At 49.8% G+C, this 22500-nt stretch overlaps 4 protein-coding genes across 4 annotated transcripts in view; all 4 read left to right on the forward strand.

The window, feature by feature from the left end:
- Window positions 1-2601: 2601 nt before the first annotated feature.
- On the forward strand, window positions 2602-5277 carry LOC308141255 (keratin, type I cytoskeletal 50 kDa-like). The gene is made up of 7 exons (XM_080511341.1): window positions 2602-3148; window positions 3268-3350; window positions 3649-3805; window positions 3923-4084; window positions 4272-4397; window positions 4489-4706; window positions 5056-5277. Exons 1-7 carry the CDS (start codon window positions 2663-2665, stop codon window positions 5204-5206), a joined length of 1383 nt encoding a protein of 460 aa, XP_080367467.1. The 5' UTR covers window positions 2602-2662; the 3' UTR covers window positions 5207-5277.
- A 3015-nt stretch (window positions 5278-8292) lies between these two features.
- LOC308141265 (keratin, type I cytoskeletal 50 kDa-like) lies at window positions 8293-10577 on the forward strand (the record flags this gene model as incomplete). Its single annotated transcript, XM_080511354.1, has 7 exons — window positions 8293-8664; window positions 8895-8977; window positions 9156-9312; window positions 9441-9602; window positions 9770-9895; window positions 10107-10327; window positions 10472-10577. The coding sequence occupies 7 exons, from the start codon at window positions 8293-8295 to the stop codon at window positions 10533-10535; spliced, it is 1185 nt and encodes a 394-aa protein (XP_080367480.1). The 3' UTR covers window positions 10536-10577.
- A 1826-nt stretch (window positions 10578-12403) lies between these two features.
- LOC308141645 (uncharacterized protein) overlaps window positions 12404-22500 on the forward strand; it is a gene marked incomplete at its 5' end in the record, with an annotated part of 16275 nt that continues 6178 nt past the window's right edge. Inside the window, 7 exons of the mRNA XM_080511852.1 lie at window positions 12404-12793; window positions 13056-13138; window positions 13339-13495; window positions 13611-13772; window positions 13873-13998; window positions 14210-14430; window positions 21698-21890. Coding sequence (XP_080367978.1) covers window positions 12404-12793; window positions 13056-13138; window positions 13339-13495; window positions 13611-13772; window positions 13873-13998; window positions 14210-14430; window positions 21698-21890 — 1332 coding nt within the window. The remainder of the gene's footprint in view (window positions 12794-13055; window positions 13139-13338; window positions 13496-13610; window positions 13773-13872; window positions 13999-14209; window positions 14431-21697; window positions 21891-22500) is intronic.
- Window positions 16438-19654, forward strand: LOC308141261 (keratin, type I cytoskeletal 50 kDa-like). The gene is made up of 7 exons (XM_080511349.1): window positions 16438-16842; window positions 17422-17504; window positions 17589-17745; window positions 17822-17983; window positions 18070-18195; window positions 18891-19111; window positions 19455-19654. Exons 1-7 carry the CDS (start codon window positions 16444-16446, stop codon window positions 19543-19545), a joined length of 1239 nt encoding a protein of 412 aa, XP_080367475.1. The 5' UTR covers window positions 16438-16443; the 3' UTR covers window positions 19546-19654.

The raw sequence follows: 22500 nt of genomic DNA on the forward strand, positions 1-22500 counted from the left end.
GAACAAGGAGATTTATGAGAAGCCCTGAAGGGGATTTAAGAAAAACTTGTAAAGAATTTACCTGCTGACACACCTGGGTGGAGGTGGGGGCGGATGCGGGGCGGAGGTGCAGGTGGGGGCTGAGGGGGGAGGATTGCATAACTCTCTCAGTGTCAAACAAGATGCATTAAACGTTTAATGGAACATGAACTGGATTAACTAAAAGAACTTTATGTAACTGAAGAATATGCACGCACACACACACACACACACACACACACACACACACACACACACACACACACACACACACACACACACACACACACACACACACACACACACACACACACACACACACACACACACACACACACACACAAAAACAAACTTCAACCATGTGCATGTTTACAGTTCAGATATCGTCTTAACTTCTTGGGAAAGTGAGTCCTTAAAGAGACACGAAGTCAGAAAACACTCATAAATATGAGAATAACTCAGCAGGACCAACTGAAACGACGCAAACGACGTGTGAACAAAGAAATCTGCGCGCCCATCGACGTTATTGCAGTTTTTTTTCCTGTATTTCCACCATAAATCCTGGATAAAATGAACCCAATGGAGCCGAACACAGAACCCTGTGGGACGCCACTTTTTTAAAACCTCCAGATTTCGACACAAGATCAATATTTCACACGCATTGCAGCATAAGACTTTATGTCATCTGCATAAAGGTAAACCTTCTGAGCTGCTGCGACTTGAACTGGTGTGAATCTGAGGGGTTTTTTCTGCATAAAAGAAGGAACTGTTTTTGAAACAACTGCTGGAGATCTGCACCAGCAAACAATTCAGTTCAGAGGTTTTAAGACTTGGCGCGTTATTTGCCGTTTCTTCAACTTCACACAGGTGAAGGTTTTCGGTAGCCGGAGTCTCGCAGGCATCCAGCTGAGATAGAAATCAAAGGAAGGACTTTTTTCTTTTTAACAATTTAACACTGAGGTTCTGTAGAAGAATCTGAAAGTGAACAAAGATACAAACTTTAAGTTCATCTACTTTCTTTTAGGCTGAAGTTCAGGGGAGTTTTATCAGAAGCAACCTACAGTTGTACGTCATCTGCATACAAATATATGTTTCTTTAATTTCACACAAATCGCCGTAGAACCCTGTGCTGAACACGTTTCACAGTTCTAGGACATGGAGCATTGTGGAACCCCCGCCTGAGTGTTGTGGAACCACCGCCTGACGCCAGCTCACATCGACACCAACAGGAAGAACCAATCACTGCCTTTTATTCACACTTGAGGATCTCCTCCAGTGACTGGAGTGACTTTCAGGTCCTTCGTTGTGTCTTTCCAGCTCAGTGTGGACGTCTCTGTCTCTCTGGACGAGCTGAAGTGGAGAGCAGAGACACCGGAGTCTTTGCGAAGCGTTTTACAGCTCGGAGACACACCTGTGTGTTCCGCTGGCCCCGCCCCCTTCCAGCATCAGGCGAGGCTCTGTTGTGTAAAGCTGGAGCTGCAGGCGGAGGAGCCTCGGCGATCTCTGGCCTCCTGAAATCCAGGCTCTTCATCTTGTTTCAGTTTGATTTTACTCTTGTTGATGAGGTTTGTTTTCACTCTTTGAACTCTCTTCTTTCTCATTTCACTGTCTGTTTCTGCTGGGAAGCACTTTGGTCACCTCGAGTGTCATAAAGGCCTTTTCAGACAAATGTTTCAGGAGCTTCAGGCGCCGAATGGCCCCGCTGAAGTCAGACATACAAAAGAATTAAAAAATGACAAAGTCAACAAGCTGCTCCACATCTTGGGGGGGTGAAATTTTGGAGGAAAGAAAGAAATGCAGGGTTCAGCCGCAGGCGGTTTAATGTGAAGGGCAAGAGAACGAACACTGTTGTTATAACAAACACAAGCAGCAGCATCGACTTCATGTGTGTTTGTGTGACACTGGATCACACACCTCTTGGGCAAACAGGCGTGTGTGTGTGTGTGTGTGTGTGTGTGTGTGTGCAATGGGAACTTGCCTGCAGCACCGAACGTACTTGAACCTCCCCCCCCCCCCCCTCCACACACACACACACACCCAAAAAACAACAAAAAACAACTCCTTCCAGACTAAATTATTACTGACTAATAAGTGCTGCAGACTCGTATGTGTGTGTGTGTGTGTGTGTGTGTGTGTGTGTGTGTGTGTGTGTGTGTGTGTGTGTGTGTGCGTGTGTGTGTGTGTTGCTCTGCACCTTCACTGAAACACAGTTCATGTTTTCATGTCCATAAGGTGCTGGTGGTGGTGGTGGTGGGTGGGGGGGTCACGTTGCCAGTGTGCTGCCCCTCCCTGCAGGGGGTGCTGCAGTGCGCTCCGCGGTGGCGGTGAGGTGGAGGTGCGATGAACCCCGCAGCGCTGCAGCAAGACCTGGCGTGACGAACACTCGGTAATTACACACATAAAAGCTGGATTGCACATTTCTCAGACACACCCAAACCTGTGAGAGCAGGGCAGGTGTCTCCTCCCGGGCTTGGCACAAGCTCGCCATGTCCACCCCCCCACACTCCTCCTCCTCCTCCTCCTCCTCCTCCTCCTCCTCCTCTCGGTGCCCTCCATCACTATAAAGAATCCTCCCCTCGAGGAGCTCCTCACTCTTTCCTCTGCAGCTGTAGCAGGACCACAACCTTCTACCGAGCAAAGCACCATGAGCGGCATGTCAAGCAGGATGTACGGAGGAGGTGGAGGAAGTGGAGGAGGTCGGTACTCTCAGTCCCTGGTCTCCTACTCCTCTTCGCCTCGCATATCCTCTGCGTACGGCGGCGGCGGCGGCGGCCTCATGGGCTTTGGCGGTGGCGGTGGCGGTGGCGGCGGAAGCAGTGGATCCAGCTACAGTTACAGCAGCTACGGGTCAGGTGGTGGCGGCGGCGGCGGTGGTGGCGGCATGTACGCATTCGGTGGTGGCGGCGGCGGCGGCGGCGGCGGTGGCGGCATGGATGTCACCGTCAGCGAGAAGGCCACAATGCAGAACCTCAACAACCGTCTGGCCACCTACCTGGACAAGGTGCGCGCTCTGGAGAAGGCCAACGCCGAGCTGGAGCTCAAGATCCTCCAGTTCCTGGAGGGGAAGACCTCGCCGTCCGCCAGGGACTACAGCGCCTACTTCGTCACCATCGCGGACCTGCAGGGGAAGGTAGGAACTCCTCCACCCACGACGGCTTTCGCAGGTCATGACGGTCCGGCCCGACGTGAGACGTTCCGCCGGTGTCGTCGTCCACAACCTTCTAACCTTCGTTGTCTTTTGTCTTCCAGATTCAAGACGCCACCAGAATCAACGGTGGGATCTACCTGTCCATCGACAACGCAAAGCTGGCTGCTGACGACTTCAGACTGAAGTGAGTGAACCGAGCGTGAATGAATGACTCATGCAACACAGAAGCAAATAGTCTGCAAAGTGTTCTTCTAATCTCAGATCACAGCATCAGCCGCATAGTTGTGGAGTTCCTCAAGGTTCAACATCGGCACGACCTTTGTTTTTGTTTTAAGATGAATTTATAGTAACACTGTGGCATCGTGTTGAGTTCATGTTCAGGTTCTGCAAGACTGAAGCGAGTTTATCTATCAGACTATCTTTCCATGAAGTTTCTCCATAGTCCCCACATAACTGAACCCCCCCCCCCCCCCCCCTTGCAGGTTCGAGAACGAGATGGCCATGCGTCTGTCGGTGGAGAGCGACATCGCCGGGCTCCGGAGGGTCCTGGACGAGCTGACGCTGGCCAGGACCGACCTGGAGATGCAGATCGAGGGCCTGAAGGAGGAGCTGATCTTCCTCAAGAAGAACCACGAGGAGGTAGGGGGGGGGCGTGGCTTCCGGTGAATCCCCGAATTAGTGGGTGGCATCTGACCCAACTCCTCTCCCCTGCACGAATTAGTGGGTGGCATCTGACCCAACTCCTCTCCCCTGCAGGAGCTGCTGGCCATGAGGACGCAGATGACCGGGCAGGTGAACGTGGAGGTGGACGCCGGCCCCCAGGCCGACCTGTCCGCCGTCATGGCTGAAATCCGGGAGTACTACGAGGCCATCACCGAGAAGAACCGCAAGCAACTGGAGAACTGGTTCCAGGAGAAGGTGAGAAACGCTCGTGATGGTGCAGAAGTGTGAATGGATCTGTTTAATGTCCTGTTGAATATCTGAATAACCGTCAGGGCAGTCAGGACGATAACTTCAGGAAGGCTTCTTGTCGAGCTTTGCGTCAACAAAAGAAAGACATTGGGGCGACATACTGTGACCGTGTGGTGGTTTTGTCTCCACGCAGTCACAAGCGCTCAGCCAGGAAGTGGCGATCAACACAGAAACCGTCCAGACCAGCAAAACAGAGCTGACCGACCTGAAGCGCTCGCTGCAGGGCCTGGAGATCGAGCTGCAGTCACAGCTCAGCATGGTTTGTTCGCCCCGTCCCAGCACAGCACTTCACCCTCCACACGTCTGTCCTCTCGCCTCCTCAAACACCGACTTGCTCCTCCGTCCTGCAGAAAGCCGGGCTGGAGGGAACACTGGCCGAAACGCAGAACCGCTACGGCTCCATGCTGGCGGGCTTCCAGAACCAGGTGGTCATGCTGGAGGAGCAGCTGTCGCAGGTGAAGGCCAGCACCGAGCAGCAGTCGCAGGAGTACCAAATCCTGCTGGACATCAAGACCCGGCTGGAGATGGAGATCGCCGAGTACAGGAGGCTCCTGGAAGGAGAGGGAGGGTGAGGCGTCTCACAAACCACAAATACATAGAAACACATTGACTTCATCTATTTAAACATCAAACTCCGAGATCGTAGAGCGTCATCGGTGTAGAAGAGGACATTTAACGGCATGACAAATAAGATATAGGGTTCATAATTAATCACCAAACTGTACAGTTCACTTTAGAAAATCTAGATGTCCCACCTATAAAAAGATCAAAGATTGTTTTCGTCTCATTTATTGCCAAAGTACAAAAGTAAGGAAATATGTACAAAAGAAAAACTGTTAAGTCAACAAGGTTCTTTGTTTCTGAGGTGTTGAGCACCATTGAATCCCTCTGACTCCCGGCTCTCCTTCGTCCTGCAGCATCTCCACCTCCTCCTCCTCCACGGTGTCCAGCTCCTCCTACGCCCCCTCCTCCACCTCCACCACCACCAAGAAGCAGATCGTGATCATCGAGGAGGTGGTGGACGGGAGGGTGGTGAGCTCGTCCACGGAGACCATCCAGTCTTCGTGAGCTCCAGCAGGAGGCGCTCCCAGACAGACCCGTCACTCAATAAAAGTCTGCCCTGGTGCTTCAAAATAAAACGCTGTCTGCTTTGTCTGTTTGGTCCAGCGAAAGGCTGCGGGTTCATCTAATAAAGGTGGTGGAAGAAGTATAAGTCAAGTAAAGAAAATAATAATCTGAATTAGGAAATAAAGCTTTTTTATGGACATTTTTGAGTCCATCTAAATAAATAATGAATGAGTTGAAATGAGCACGTTGGCTTAAAACAGCATACAGGACTTAAAAGTATTATGTTGAAATAAACAATGCTCTCCAGTAACACTGTATAAACACATTAGTATGAGAGTATGATAATGAGAGTATGAGAAAGTTATCTTGGTTATAGATCCTAGTTTGGTTCCTGAATAATCCAAGAACTACCAGAGGAGAAGTTTCTTCTGTGGAAAATAAAAGTATTTCGATAAAAACACGATGAAGTGACCGTCCCTGCTCTGTCTTTAGCATTGGGCTGATTGGTTTCTTTTTATAAAGTGGTTAAATTTGCTCCTCTGCTCATTAAATGTGTTGGATCTGAAGTCAATCCATCAATCATTGATAAAGATCACAGGAAACTCATCATCATAATTATCAGCTTTGATTAACCATGAGGTTACAGCTAATTACAGCAACCGCGGACTACAAGTGCAAATTATACATTTCACTTCATCGTCACGATGACTGTTTACCAAAAACAAACCAAAGTTTACAGAGCAACTTGTCTTATTCGGAAAACCGCAACAACAAACAGGAAAGCAACTGAACCCACCACATTTAAACACAAAAGAAATATACGAAACTTAAACTCCCTTGAAACCTTAAAATTCTCTTAATCATTTACTTAGGATCCAAACAGACTAATAACATCAACGTGGCGAAGAACAGCGGTCAGAGGCATTGAGACGTAGAGCAAGGCATCATCTGCATAAGGTAAAACCTTGTGCTTGGCTCCGCCCACATTTCTGTCACTCATTCTTGTCTCCTGGCATCAGCCGGGGGTTCCACTGCAAGGAAGGAAAGGATTGGGGGGCAGCGTCAAGGTGTTCAGTGAGGAAAACTCTTCTGTCAGGTGACGAAGGCCCATCAGCTGCTTCACTTCAGTAGCTCACCTCTCTCGCCCCCTGCTGGCCAACTTCTAATCTTGACAATTATCACATTGTTGTTTTTACACAATGAATCCCTGTGAGAGCTGACAACCAACTTTCACTGACAATGAATAAGGTGACGATAACATTATTTTTCTCTATTTCTATAGGGGGGGGGGGGGGGGGGGGGGGGGTTGTTGTATAGAAACCTAACCAACTTAGCAGACTTGAATTCTTATAAAATCCAATCCAATCTAATCCAATTTACCACAGTGGACCAAAGTGCAGTCCAAAGAATAAATAAAGATGTAAAAGTGCACGGATCGCACGTTTACTTAAAATAGGTAAACAGCCAAAACAGTCAAACAAATGCAATGGGACAAAATCATTATTAGTATAAAAGACATGTAAAAGATCATTAAAAACCGTATAATTTTTTTTTTTTAAAAGTCAACAGCTCACATGGTTTTGAAGGCCAGAGAGAAAAGGTCCGTTTTAATGTGTGTCTTAAAGACAGCCAGGGACGGGGCTTGTCTGACGGGTAGGGGCAAGTCACTCCACAGCTTCGGGGCAATAACTGCAAGGGTGCAGTCCCGTCTCAACTTGTGGTTTCAGAGAAGGCCATTGAACACGGTTAAATGACTTTTCAGCTTCCAATGAAACGACCAGTTTCTTGTGTTTCGCAGATAATAATAATATTCAAACGGAAACATTGTGACAAGAATTCCGGCCTTTGATAAGAGGCAATAATGGCCGAAGCAGTGGGTCGTGACACCCCCCTGCAGGCCGCTTCACCTTTCTTTCTTCATGTCTGGGAGTTACAAGCGCCTCCTTCTACCAGCAGTGTGGCCATGGTCCATGTGTACCTTGTCGGCGGCTGCTCTTGGGGAACGTTATGGACAGAGAGCCATCCCTGGTGGCACCTCGAGACCAGGGCTGCATCAGGGGGTTACCGAACCGCCCACCTCCATGGCAGGAAACAGTGGGGGCTGGAAACCATTAACACATGAAGGGGGGACCTTTTGTGTGAAAACTCCACCCAATTTATTTTCCTGACCCAGGATGTTGGGTTGTGGCCAAATCGGCAGTGGAGGCTCACGTCCAGGACCTGATCAGAGCATTGGGACTGGCCTTCGGGTCTGACGGTGGTCGCCACAAGACAGGACAGAACTCAAAGTGATGAGGAAGTGGAATTCCCTCCCAGGGTAAATTCAGCTGGGATCCTTGGCCAAGGTGAGTTTGGTCAATGGACCATCTGAGAAAAATGGTCTGTTAAAATGGCGGTTTTACACCCTGATGGGTTGAGTTTGGTAACTTCGTCCAAGGAGATGAGGGACGGGACATCACCGTGAGAGGATCGGCTCTGCAAGAAGGAGACGTGGACAACTTGGACATGGTTCATGGGGACATGGAGGGCGGGGGGGGGGGGGGGGGACAAAGTGGGGGAGGCACAGACAGAGCATATTCGGGGGCAGGGTGGTGGTACTTGGCAACCCTCCAGCCTCTGCTGAGCCTGCTCCTCCACCTGCAACATGACAGCCTTTGACATGAGACCAGGAAATGAAGAGTCGCCCGTCTCGCTTCTCTCAGGAAACCTGTTTGTCCAACGCCAACAGAAAGCCAACTTCCATTTGTTTGGTTGCACAATAAGAGCAGAGGGGCGCAGAAGCCTGCAGGGCCTCAAACGCACATAATTACAGGCCTGTCCAGACCTGACAGCAGGAATTCTTTTAGGGTGGGGGCTTGACACTGCATCCGTCTGAAGGACTTCAAATAAATATGTGCAGAGTCATGGCTGAAGGATCTGGCCGGCTGAACTCCTGCAAGTGTTACCGGCTTGGTGGCGTCCGGGTGCCCTGAGGCTTAGAAGGGGGCTGCACCCCGACCCCTCCCCCTCTGCCAGGATCCATAAAGACGACTCCGTCCAGCAGCTGCTGCATTCGTCTCCATCCAGGGTCGGCACACACTTCCAGCATGTCCAGCTTCCAGCGCTCCACGGCCTTCTCCAGCGGCAGCCGCATCGGCGCCATGAGGGCACCCAGTGTGTACGGCGGCGCCGGGGGCCGGGGCGTCCAGATCTCGGGCGGCGCCAGGAACTTCTCCTCTGCCGGAGGCGCCGGAAAGGGCTTCGAGCTGTGCGACGCCATCGACATCACCGACAACAAGAAGATGGCCATGCAGAACCTGAACGACCGCCTGGCCTCCTACCTGGAGAAGGTCCGCAAGCTGGAGACCGCCAACGGCGAGCTGGAGCTCAAGATCAGGCAGTTCCTGGACAGCAAGACCAAACCCCAGAGCCACGACTGCACCGCCTTCATGGTGGTGATTGGGGAACTGCAAGGCCAGGTGAGTCTGGGACCTGGTTCAGTCCAGCGTTTGTACGTTTGTGACTCGATGAGGTCGTGGGTAGAAATATCAAACATCTCACCGATGCCTCTTGATTAATTGAACAGGAAGTGACATTAGAACAGGAAGTAGGTTCAAAACTGAGGTTTTATCCACAAGAGAAAAACGGCATCTCCTCATCGCACTTCCTGTTTGGTACGTCTCATCAATTCTTCCTCTTCTGGTTTCAGATCTTGAGTGCCACACGTTCAAATGGAGGTTTGTACCTGTCGATCGACAACGCCAAGCTGGCAGCCGACGACTTCAGAGTGAAGTGAGTACATCAAAAAGTTTGTCTTGGAAAAAATAATAATTGGCAGAACATGAGTACGTAATCCACTGAGACAAATATAGAATTTTTGATCAAAGCAGATATTTATTTCTGGTAAACTAGTCACTTGTTGGCCTTTGTGTTTGGGTGAGACGTTCACTGCCGGCCGTTGCTGTTCCAGGTACGAGAGCGAGCTCAGCATGCGCCAGAGCGTGGAGGGAGACATCGCGGGACTGAAGAGGGTCCTGGACGAACTGACGCTGGGCAGGTCGGACCTGGAGATGCAGGTGGAGTCGCTGAGGGAGGAGCTCATCCAGCTGAAGAGGAACCACGAGGAGGTGAGCATCACGCAGACGCTAATGCTAAATGACCACACTCAAGAAACGCTGTGGCTTTAGATCAAAACAACTCAAATGTGTCGGGAGTTAGATTTGGTCCTCCACTGACACGTGTGCGCCCCCTGCAGGACCTCCTGGCTCTGCGTGCCAACATGAGCGGGCAGGTGAACGTGGAGGTGGACGCCACGCCTCAGCAGGACCTGTCCGTCGTCATGAGCGAAATCAGAGATCACTACGAGACCATCACCGCCAAGAACCGCAGAGACCTGGAAGTCTGGTTCCAGGCGAAGGTGAGTCCCGGATGAACTCTGCTTCAGGACTTCAGGAAGGAAACGGGTCGATAAAGCTCAGATCACAGCAGCAAGGAATACTACAATACAAGAATGTAACATAAACTAGGGTGTCGTTGGCGTACGTGTCGATTCTCAGTGTTTCTGACGCCCTTCTTGTGTTGCAGTCGGAGGATCTCAGTAAGGAGGTCGCCGTGAGCACCGAGACCCTGCAGACGTCTCGCTCGGAGATCACAGAGGTCAAACGCACCCTGCAGAGTCTGGAGATCGAGCTCCAATCACAGCTCAGCATGGTTCGTGTTCCTCTCAGCTTCAATCCTCACTTCCTGTCCCCTACTGACTCACTTCCTGTCCCCGCTGACTCACTTCCTGTGCCCCCATTGACTCACTTCCTGTCCCCTTGCGGACTCACTTCCTGTGCCCCCACTGACTCACTTCCTGTGCCCCCATTGACTCACTTCCTGCACCCCCATTGACTCACTTCCTGTCCCCCCGTCCTTTCAGAAAGCCTCCCTGGAAAGCACCCTGGCGGAGACGCAGGGCCGCTACGCGGCGGCGCTGGCGGGTTACCAGAGGCAGGTGGGGGCCCTGGAGGAGCAGCTGGCTCAGCTGAGGGCCGACCTGGAGCGCCAGCAGCAGGAGTACCAGGTGCTGCTGGACATGAAGACCCGGCTGGAGCTGGAGATCGCAGAGTACCGGAGGCTGCTGGATGGAGAGCTGACCAGGTGGGGGCGCCGCAGGGCCACACTGACTTGAAAAACACACAGGAGATATATCAGAATCCCATATCCATATGTTCAACAGACACTTCACCAACAATATAGAGTCAGAATGTGAGTGTGAACCAGTTGGTTTGTTTGTCGCTGCAGCTCCTCCACCACAAGCACCCGCAAGGTCATCATCGTCACCAAGGAGGTGGTGGTTGACGAGTAGAAGGTTTCCACCAAGGGCTGAGGGGTCAACGCGCCACTAACAGGCCGTAAACACGCCGCCGACCGTTCACAGAATGTGAATAAAAAAGCTTCTGTTGAACTGACCTGTTTGAGTCCCTGTGTTTCTTAAACGCCTCGTTGCTTCACTGAAAACCTTCGAATGAGACGGAGATGATCTCCTTCTATAGCAGCCGTGTCCAAAAAACTAACAATACAAAGCGCCGGGCTGATCACCAGAGCGACGGCGAATATATTTCTTTACCTCCAGTTCAGTCGTTCTCAAAATCACATTACGCCACTAAAAAAACCATCACGTCTTCAGGGAACGTCAAAAAGTTCAACATGGCTGAAAAACACATTTATTCTGGAAACGTAATAAAAGTTTAGTACATTATGTTTGGCGAAACATGAAAAGCAGAGTATTTTGTAATGGTGCCATGTCATCGGTGTAAAACGGGACAACTAACAGTCAGTATATGTTTCATTAATGTGAATCACCAACATCCACTGTTCACTTTACAAATGTAATTATAATAATCTGTGCAAATATTATCCCAAAGATATGAAAAAAATTACTCATAACCCAAATGAACAGTAGAGAGTCGTCTGCAAACAAGGAAATAACATAGAACATTTCAGACGCGGCATGAGGTTGATAATTCATAACAATGATTAATTAGTTAATTTTAGACAATTCTGAATAGATACATGAAACAGATTTATAAAAAAAATAGTTTTTGCAACTAACCATATTTATACTAAGAAACTCGTACTTTCCACGTTGAATATTTTGAGGGATTCTTCTCACGCCGGTTTTCTGCAAAAGAAGCTGATAATCAGTGAAGCAGATTTCTTTCAGCTGCTCGTAGGACGGAAACTCCAGCAGGAGGACGTCTGTCTTCACTCTGTCTTTTTTAAATTTCAAGAAGTGGCACTGAAGAATGTGAGCCTGTTTCAGATTCCGACCCGTTCCTCCACTGAGACGACGACACTGAACACACAGACGTTGCACAACCTCAATCATCCAAAAGCTAAACTGTCAACCAGGTATTCATGTTATTCTACCGCCGCACATCCTCGTCTCTGCGTCATGAATTCCCTCAAATGCCTCTGTAACCTTCCAATGAATCTCGCTTTACAGACACTGGATGATGAATGAATGAGTGAATGAATGAATGGAATTTATTGTCATTGTAACAGGTACAACGAAATTGCTTGATGATATAAGATGATAACTTCAGAGGAAGTATGTTGAAATATGTTTTCTTTAACTGTAAACTTCAAACCTTTCAGGAATATTCTCACTTTATGTAATTTTGGACTTCATAGAAAACCTTTTCACTCCTTTTTGACATTTTTTTAACTGTATAGAAAGGGTTTTTTTTGTTTGTTTTAATAATCTCTTGTAGTTTATGAATTTCAACACACCATTGCCATGATTGAGGTGTTTTTCCTGACGTGGCACCTGAATATGAGGAGGCGCCCCTCTCCCCCTCGCAGGAAACCTGTTTGACCACCGCCAAGAGAAAACTCTGCTTTGTTTGATTGCACAATAGGGGGGGGGGGGGGGCGTGAAGCCTGCAAGGCCTGAAAAAAAAACAGGCCTGTCAGGACCTGACAGAAGGAATCTTAAGGGTGGGGGGCGAGTGTGCATCAAGGGAGTTCAGGTAAATGTGTACTGAGTTACGGCTGAAGGCCCGGGCCTCATAAATTCCTGCAGGTGTTTGTGGCTCGGTGGTGTGGTGGTGCCCGGAGGCCAGCAGGGGGCCGCACCCCGGCCCCTCCCCCTTCTTTCCAGGAGACATAAAAGCGGCTCCGTCCAGCAGCTGCCGCATTCGTCTCCATCCAGGGTCGGCACACACTTCCAGCATGTCCAGCTTCCAGCGCTCCACGGCCTTCTCCAGCGGCAGCCGCATCGGCGCCATGAGGGCACCCAGCGTGTACGGCGGCGCCGGGGGCCGGGGCGTCCAGATCTCCAGCGTCAGCGGCCCCAGGAACTTCTCCTCCGCCTTCTCCTCTGCTGGAGGCGCCGCAAAGGGCTTCGAGCTGTCCGACGCCGTCGACATCACCGACAACAAGAAGATGGCCATGCAGAACCTGAACGACCGCCTGGCCTCCTACCTGGAGAAGGTCCGCAAGCTGGAGACCGCCAACGGCGAGCTGGAGCTCAAGATCAGGCAGTTCCTGGACAGCAAGACCAAACCCCAGAGCCACGACTGCACCGCCTTCATGGTGGTGATTGGGGAACTGCAAGGCCAGGTGAGTCTGGGACCTGGTTCAGTCCAGCGTTTGTTTGTTTGTGACTCGATGAGGTCGTGGGTAGAAACATCCGGCGTCCTCGGCCACACCCCCGCAGCTCGTCCAGCTTGGCTGAGGCCTCTTGTTTTACCCTTTAACTCACCATCAGGATGTGGCGTCAAAACAAGGAGAAGCTCCGGAACACAGATTTTCTCATGATGAGACCAACCTTTGGCCTGAATGTCTGATTCCTACAGCTCGTCAACTCTTCTAATCGTTTCAGATCTTGAATGCCACGTGCTCAAATGGAGGCTTGTACCTGGCAATCGACAACGGCAAGCTGGCAGCCGACGACTTCCGAGTGAAGTGAGTACACCCACTGGCCCTCCGTTAAAGCCCTTTACGCTACGTGAGCTAAGCTGTTTGAGGTGATGTGGTTCTTCAAAACGTTGATCACCATGAGCTCTCTCACTTAAAAAAAAAAGAAGGTCCGACTTCCTGTTGAGGAGAATTCCTGCCTCGGTGTGTTTGGGTGAGACGTTCACTGCCGGTCGTTGCTGTTCCAGGTACGAGAACGAGCTCAGCATGCGCCAGAGCGTGGAGGGAGACATCGCGGGACTGAAGAGGGTCCTGGACGAACTGACGCTGGGCAGGTCGGACCTGGAGATGCAGGTGGAGTCGCTGAGGGAGGAGCTCATCCAGCTGAAGAGGAACCACGAGGAGGTGAGCATCACGCAGACGCTAATGCTAACTGGCCGCACGAGCCGATCAAGACAACTCAAACGATGTGTCGGGAGTTAGATTTGGTCCTCCACTGACACGTGTGCGCCCCCTGCAGGACCTCCTGGCTCTGCGTGCCAACATGAGCGGGCAGGTGAATGTGGAGGTGGACGCCACGCCTCAGCAGGACCTGTCCGTCGTCATGAGCGAAATCAGAGATCACTACGAGACCATCACCGCCAAGAACCGCAGAGACCTGGAAGTCTGGTTCCAGGCGAAGGTGAGTCTGTCATAAACTCACAACTGGAGGTATATACATGTCCTCACTCTATTTCAAAGTGTCGATTCTCGGTGTTTCTGACGCCCTTCTTGTGTTGCAGTCGGAGGATCTCAGTAAGGAGGTCGCCGTGAGCACCGAGACCCTGCAGACGTCTCGCTCGGAGATCACAGAGGTCAAACGCACCCTGCAGAGTCTGGAGATCGAGCTCCAATCACAGCTCAGCATGGTTCGTGTTCCTCTCAGCTTCAATCCTCACTTCCTGTCCCCTACTGACTCACTTCCTGTCCCCGCTGACTCACTTCCTGTGCCCCCATTGACTCACTTCCTGTCCCCTTGCGGACTCACTTCCTGTGCCCCCACTGACTCACTTCCTGTGCCCCCATTGACTCACTTCCTGCACCCCCATTGACTCACTTCCTGTCCCCCCGTCCTTTCAGAAAGCCTCCCTGGAAAGCACCCTGGCGGAGACGCAGGGCCGCTACGCGGCGGCGCTGGCGGGTTACCAGAGGCAGGTGGGGGCCCTGGAGGAGCAGCTGGCTCAGCTGAGGGCCGACCTGGAGCGCCAGCAGCAGGAGTACCAGGTGCTGCTGGACATGAAGACCCGGCTGGAGCTGGAGATCGCAGAGTACCGGAGGCTGCTGGATGGAGAGCTGACCAGGTGGGGGCGCCGCAGGGCCACACTGACATGAAAAACTCACAGGAGATATATCAGAATCCCATAATTGCACTATTTTGCACCTCTTTCTCTTAAAAAAGTCCAAAATAAATTGAATCGTTCACTCAGGTTTGAACATTACAGCTTCGGTTCATTAAGCTAACGTCCACGTTGGTTTGTGTGTTTGTGCCGCAGCTCTTCCTCCTCCTCCACTTCCTCCTCGCGTCAAGTCATCATCGTCACCAAGGAGGTGGTCGAGGAGATCACCCACAACTGAGCGGCCGAAGGAAACACGCCACCGAGCCGTTCAACAGAACGTGAATAAAAAGCTTCTGATGAACCGACATGTTTGAGTCCGTGTGTTTCTCACAGATCCGCTTTCCTTCTCTGGACAAGAACTAAAGTTAAAGCTTGTAAATCTCTTTACTCTCCAGCCTTTCAAAACACCAATGAAACTTGACTGACGTACGAGGCAAGACGAATTTACAAGGCAGTGGAACATAGATACGTGGTAATAGGATGTCTGTCACTGATTCATTTAGAGACATATATATATATATATATATATATAATTGAACATAATCATTGTTTGACTGACATAAATATCGAAGATAATAATAATAATAATAATAGTAATTTAATTTAATCTAATTAACTTGCATTAAATTAAATTAGCTTTAACTACATTTAATTCAATTGAATTAAATTAAATTAAATTAATACAATTTATTTGTAATGCACTTTACATTTGGTACACAAGTGTTACAATAAATGCAGATATCAAAACGGATTAGAAAACGGATAAAAATACAAATAAAAAAACCAAAATCAGCCTTCAGACTGACTGAATAAATACTTCTTAAGATAAGAAGTATTATCATAAGAAACGTCTGACGAGGCCTCAGACACCCACAATGAAGAGAATATAAAAGCTCTGTTAACCACCAGGTTTATCGGAATCATCTTGGTTTCATGTTCTAAGGAAATCGTGAGATTTGTCCAACCTGCCTGGAGGGACGGTGTCCTGCATGTCTCAGTGTCTCCCTCCTCCAGCACACCTGGATCTAATGATGATGTCATCACCAAGGTGTGCTGCAAGGTTTTTTTTTAAAATATGTAGTCGCCAGTTTAGTCCAGCAGAGGGCGCAGCAGAGCGGAGAATCTGTGATTTATCTGTGGTCGTTTCGAGGTTTTCTGTGTTTTACATCTTTTTTGGTATATTTGTTTATCCTTTATTTATTCTTATTATTTATTTATTCACACGTCTTCTGTGTCGTTTCAGAAGCTGCAGTTGGTTCTGCTGAGTTATTCTCATATTTAAGAGTGTTTTCCTTTTCTGACGTCGCGTCTCTTAACGACTCACTTTCCCAAGAAGTTAAGACGAACTGTAAACATGCGTGTGTGTGTGTGTGTGTGTGTGTGTGTGTGTGCGCGTGTGTGTGTGTGTGTGTGTGTGTTTGTTGTACTCTAAGTAACTTAAGACATCAGGGATGCAAATCAGACAATATCGTTGCCTTCCCCTGATTGGTCGACCTGATGAACCCAGTGGCAGTGAGGAGGAGGAGGAGGAGGAGAAGGAGGAGGAGGAAGAGGAGGAGGAGGAGGAGGAGGAGGAAGATCCTGGTTAAAGTTCCAGAGAAGTGTTTCCAATAGCTTCATTGAGTTGTTTGTGTTTGTTAGTTTGTTTGTGTTTCTGCGTCGTTGGTCAAAATGTCCGTTTGTGTCCCACCTCGTCCCTCACGTCTTCCTCTCTGGGACATTTTGACATGAAGTGAAACGTCTGCCTGTCGTCATGGTGACGGTTTTACCCCCGAGGCCACGGGAACCTCCCGCGTCCCCAGGAGATGCGGTGTGACATGACAGAGTGTGTTTGCAGGTAGCGTAGCGTGAGGGGGGGGGGGGGGGGGGGGTCAGTAACAGACCTCAGCTGTTTGCCTCCGGGATGTTTGTCCTCTGGGCTGCAGGTTTAAGACGGCCGGGACGCCGTCAGTCTCTGCCGACAGCTGACAGACCAACATGTCCACCACCATGACCTCCTCGTCCAACCGCAGCGTCTTGAAGTCCTCCTCCATCGGGACGCCCCCCCGCATGGCGTCCTCCCGCCCGGGGAGCTCCGGCAGTGTGTACGGGGGCGCCGGGGGATCCGGGATCCGGATCTCTCAAGTCGTTCGTGGAGGCGGCGGCGGCGGCGGCGGCGGCGGCGCGAACATGCCGCAGAACGTGGGCGAGAACAAGAAGGGCACCATGCAGAACCTGAACGACCGCCTGGCCTCCTACCTGGCCAAGATGCGCTCTCTGGAGGCCGCCAACGGCGAGCTGGAGCTCAAGATCCGGAAGCACCTGGACGGCCGCGTGCAGCCGGCCGCTAACAACTTCGCCGCCTTCCACGCCCGGATCAAGGAGCTGCAGGACGAGGTGGGCGCGGTCACGCCACGCGGTTCACGGGGGGGGGGAAATTTTAAAGTCTGATTTTAAAACGGATCAATGAAACGTGAATTCTCTGGCTTCCTTCAGACTTTCACTTTGTTTTTTGTTGTTTTTTTTAAATAAATTGAAGAAATAATGATAATAATAATAATAATAATAATAACGCGACTGTTGCTCCGTTTTTCCTCTGGAAAAAGCCTGAAGCTTGTTTGTGGCGTTTCTTTGTTCAGTAAACTGAACTTTGTTTGTCAAACAAACATCCGGCTCGGTGCAGATCAGCAGAGTGTTTGTTTAAGAAGACGTTCGCTGGAAATTTGAGTTTTAACTTCCGGAGTTGATCAGGATTGGGTTTTTTTTATTGTTTTTTTTAACTCTGCGTTCGCTGACTCAGTCACGTTGTTAATAATATTAGTTTCCTGATATCTGAGCATCACTGCAGTTGTAGGCGGAGGAGCATGCGTTACAATGCCGCCGCCACTAGAGGGAGACATTGCACAGGTGTGCTGCTTCTTCACCTCGACGGGACGTTGACAGATTACGAAAGAGGAACATTTGTTGAATCTGCAGATCAACGCCGGTCACTGTACCAACGCGGCGCTCTACCTCGCCATCGACAACGGCAAACTGGCGTCGGACGACTTCAGAGCCAAGTGAGTGTTGAGGAGGAGAGGAGCTGGTTCAGGTCTGGGGGGGGGGTTCTTGGTGACGGACCGGGCCGGTCTTGCTGGTTTCAGGTTTGAGAGCGAGCTGTCCCTGCGCCAGTCCGTGGACGCCGACGTCTCCGGGCTGAGGAAGGCGCTGGGCAAGCTGGCGGCGGAGAGCGGGGACCAGGAGCTGGAGCTGGGGGGTCTGAAGGAGGAGCTGGTGGAGCTGAGGAGCGACCACGAGGAGGTGAGGGGGGGGGGGGGAGGGGGGGGAGGGGAGGGGGGGTGGTTCTCAGGCGGACTCTGACAGGGTGCTCCTGCAGGACCTGCTGGCTCTGCGCTCTGTGATGGGAGGGCAGGTGAACGTGGAGGTGGACGCCGCCCCGCAGAAGGACCTGTCCAGCATCATGACCTGCATCAGGGACCAGTACGAGACCATCACCTCCAAGAACCGGTCGGAGCTGGAGTCCTGGTTCCAGGCCAAGGTCGGCAATCCGGACGACGACCACGCAAGTCTGTCGGTACGACCTGGTCGCCCGGAACTCACGTCCCCGCCCTTCTTGTGTTGCAGTCGGAGGATCTCAGTAAGGAGGTCGCCGTGAGCACCGAGACCCTGCAGACGTCTCGCTCGGAGGTCACAGAGGTCAAACGCACCCTGCAGAGTCTGGAGATCGAGCTCCAATCACAGCTCAGCATGGTTCGTGTTCCACTCAGCTTCCATCCTCACTTCCTGTCCCCCTGATGACTCACTTCCTGTCCCCGCTGTCTCACTTCCTGTCCATCTGCTGATATACTTCCTGTCTCCCTGCTGACTCGCTTCCTGTCCCCTGCTGACTCACTTCCTGTCCCTCTGCTGATATACTTCCTGTCCCCCTGCTGAATCACTTCCTGTCGCCTGCTGACTCACTTCCTGTCCCCTGCTGAACCACTTCCTGTCCCCTGCTGAACCACTTCCTGTCCCCTGCTGAATCACTTCCTGTCCCCCTGCTGACTCACTTCCTGTCCCCGCTGACTCACTTCCTGTCCCCGCTGATCACTTCCTGTCCCCCCATTAACTCAATTCCTGTCTCCCCACTGACTCACTTCCTGTCCCCCCACTGACTCACTTCCTGTCCCCCTCCTGACTCACTTCCTGTCCCCCCACTGACTCACTTCCTGTCCCCCTCCTGACTCACTTCCTGTCCCCTGCTGACTCCCTTCCTGTGCCCCACTGACTCACTTCCTGTCCCCATTCCGGTCCCCCTGCTGACTCACTTCCTGTGCCCCCACTGACTCACTTCCTGTGCCCCCATTGACTCACTTCCTGCACCCCCACTGACTCACTTCCTGTGCCCCCATTGACTCACTTCCTGCACCCCCATTGACTCACTTCCTGTCCCCCCGTCCATTCAGAAAGCCTCCCTGGAAGGCACCCTGGCGGAGACGCAGGGCCGCTACGCGGCGGCGCTGGCGGGTTACCAGAGGCAGGTGGGGGCTCTGGAGGAGCAGCTGGCTCAGCTGAGGGCCGACCTGGAGCGCCAGCAGCAGGAGTACCAGGTGCTGCTGGACATGAAGACCCGGCTGGAGCTGGAGATCGCAGAGTACCGGAGGCTGCTGGATGGAGAGCTGACCAGGTGGGGGCGCCGCAGGGCCACACTGACATGAAAAACACACAGGAGATATATCAGAATCCCATAATTGCACTATTTTGCACCTCTTTCTCTTAAAAAAGTCTAAATAAATTCAATCAGGTTTGAACATTACAGCTTCGGTTCATTAAGCTTCATTTCAACATTCATAATTCAACATTTTCACATTAATGTCGTATTACTGTGTTTTATTCTCATGCTTCTGATGCCACTACTACAATACTAAGATTACTACTAGTGTAGTGAAGATATTCTCATTTGAATTAAATTAAATTAATTAAATGACAATATTAAAGTGACCTTTAAGTTTTGTTGTTGTTTTTTTTAGCAATTCTTCAGAAAAGACCACTCGAGTCGTTACCATCATGCACGAAGTCGACTCTGATGGAAATGTGTTGTCCACCAACGAGTTGACCTAAGACCAGGACCAGGACCAGGACCAGGACCGGGACCGGAACCGGAACCGGAACCGGAACCAGTGTCTGTGTGATTGGTTTAAACATAAACTAAATAAAAGTTTGGTTCTGATGTTGTGTCTGATTTTTTTATTTTTTTTTATTTGAGGTTTTTCAAAACAAAAAAATAAAAAAGATTTCACTCTTTATTATCAGAAATACACTAAGAGTGAATAATATTAACTCGGCGACCAGCAGGGGGCAGCACTCAAGTGAACATGTGAGAGAACATTTTAAAAAAAGGCACAGAAAGAAACAAAAGTGTGAAAAAAATTCAAATAAAATTTCAATTATTATTGAAACACGAAAAAAATGGATAAACTGTTTGTTATATAGACACATTTTCTGTTTGCTTAAAGTTTTGGTTTAATGGCACCAAAAGTAAAACAAATAATTGATTTTAAAATGAATTAAAATCAAAAAGTAAAAGGTCAATCAGCTTTACCAAACTGAAGGATCTTAATACTTTTGTTGGTAAAAAAATATATTGAGAACACAAAGGTTGTAGTGCCAATGTTGGTGAGCAGCGCCCCCGTGTGGTCAAACCCAAAACCTGTTTACTTTTATAATTATTCAACACAAGATTACTTGATTAGAAAATCTTATTCGAGAAACGTTTCGAGATCGTCACGGCGATAACTGTATTTTATTTTCCAACATGACGTGTGATTTTAATGGAAACTCGACGCTGACGTCCGGGATGGAAACGTCACAACAACTTTGTTTACACACGACATTGTTTTCTTAAGTAAATCACAACAAAAGATATCAGCTATTCGACCATTCATAAGCTTTTAACAAGTAAATTCCCTCTAATTGGTCTCCAAGTCTATTGAACATATTTTGCCGGTGGATCATAAAGCATCAGTGACGTCACCTCGTCAGTTCCCCACTGAGGACAGCAGGTGGCGCTGTGGCCCCTTTAAGCTCGCGGGTCCAGTTCACTTCACCCAGAATGGAAAATACAAGGAAGCGTCTCTGTCTTATTCAGGACATTTCTCTGCATTTTACACCAGAAGGTCTCGTTAAAATTGGCTTCATGTTGAGATTGTAGGAATTTTATGTCGTAATTGATGTCTTTTTGTGAAAATATTGGCATTTTCATCACGAATACTCTGCAAGAAAAGGAGCAGGGTTTATTGTTACACACTGTTTTAAGGATACAGGTCATATTATGGGTGTTTCTGCAGGCGAGTAATGTAACAGCAGAGGTGTGATATTAGATTTAATTTAACTTTATTAAATGTTATTTTACTTTATTTTCTATTAAGTAAAATACATTTATAAAATCAGTGACACGATGGAGTTTGAAAGTGACGTCGTCCATAAAATCCATTAAAATCACTGTAAATCCAGGAGATTCCTTTAAAATCCACGTTGCTCCATTCAGCAATGTTGAGTTTAATTAATGTTCTGATATATATATATATATATATATATATATCGGTGTATATATATACATACACACTGCTCAAAAAAATAAAGGGAACACTAAAATGACACATCCTAGATCTGAACGAATGAAATATTCCTATTAAATACTTTGTTCTTTACATATTTGATTGTGCCAACAACAAAATCACACAAAAATGATCAACGGAAATCAAAGTTATTAACCCACGGAGGTCTGGATTTGGAGTCACACTCAAAACTAAAGTGGAAAAACACACTGCTGATCCAACTTTGATGTAATGTCCTTAAAAGCAGTCAGAATGAGGCTCAGTAGTGGGCGTGGCCTCCACCTGCCTGTAGGACCTCCCTACATCACCTGGGCTCCTGATGAGGTGGGGATGGTCTCCTGAGGGGTCTCCTCCCAGACCTGGACGAAAGCATCTGCCAACTCCTGGACAGTCTGTGGAGCAACGTGACCTTGGTGGATGGAGCGAGGTCTGGGTGACCGGGGGGGGGGGGGGGGGGGGGGGGGGTTCCATAGCATCAATGCCTTCATCTTGCAGGACCTGCTGACACTCCAGCCACATGAGGTCTAGCATTGTCTTGCATTATGAGGAACCCAGGGCCAACCGCACCAGGATCTGGTCTCACAAGGGGTCTGAGGATCTCCAGACTGTCACATCTGTCACATGGTCTCAGGGTGAACCTGCTTTCATCTGTGAAGATCAAAGGGCGCCAGTGGCCAATTCGCAGATCCTGGTGTTCTCTGGCAAACGTCCTGCAAGGCGTTGGGCTGGAAGCACAGCCCCCACCTGTGGACGCCGGGCCCTCACACCACCCTCATGGAGTCTCATTCTGCAGGGCTCTGGCAGCTCCTCCTGCTCCCTCTGGCACAAAGGCTGGAGGTGGTGGTGGAGGTCACGGTCCTGCTGCTATGGGGGCCATGGGGTCCTGCTGTAGTAGTGCTGTAGTTTCTTCCTGAGTGACAGTTTGATTTCAGTCAAGTGTGACTGACTGGAGTTCATTGTGTTGTTGAAGTGTTCCCTATATATATATATATATATATATATAGTCTTAATTCCTCGCTCCTCTCTTCCACCAGGCTGGAGGTAAAAAGCAGTTTAACACACCTGAGCTCATGCTCACCCTTCACTCAGTGACTCCAGGTGTGTTGGAGGCGTCTGGGAAACTCTGGAGAACCGGTTCTAGTGACGGGTTCTGGAGACAATGTCTCATGATGGAGGACGTCCAATTCACACACACAATATCCTAATAAACCGGTTTGTCTCGAGACATTGAAAAGCCATAACAGGAGACGAGGCGGGTCTCAGGTGAACGTCGTTTATCTGAACATCTGTTGATGACGCCACGTCCGTATTGCGCAATTGATTAAGAGACCAATAAAGGTTGGTCTTCTCTGCGTGTCCAGACGGAACACTGTGGAGTGTCGGGAAAGAGGGGGGGAGAGAGAGAGAGAGAGAGAGAGAGAGAGAGAGAGAGAGAGAGAGAGAGAGAGCACAGGCTACA

Source organism: Blennius ocellaris (genome assembly GCF_963422515.1).
Source record: "Blennius ocellaris genome assembly, chromosome: 16".
Lineage (NCBI taxonomy): Eukaryota > Metazoa > Chordata > Actinopteri > Blenniiformes > Blenniidae > Blennius > Blennius ocellaris.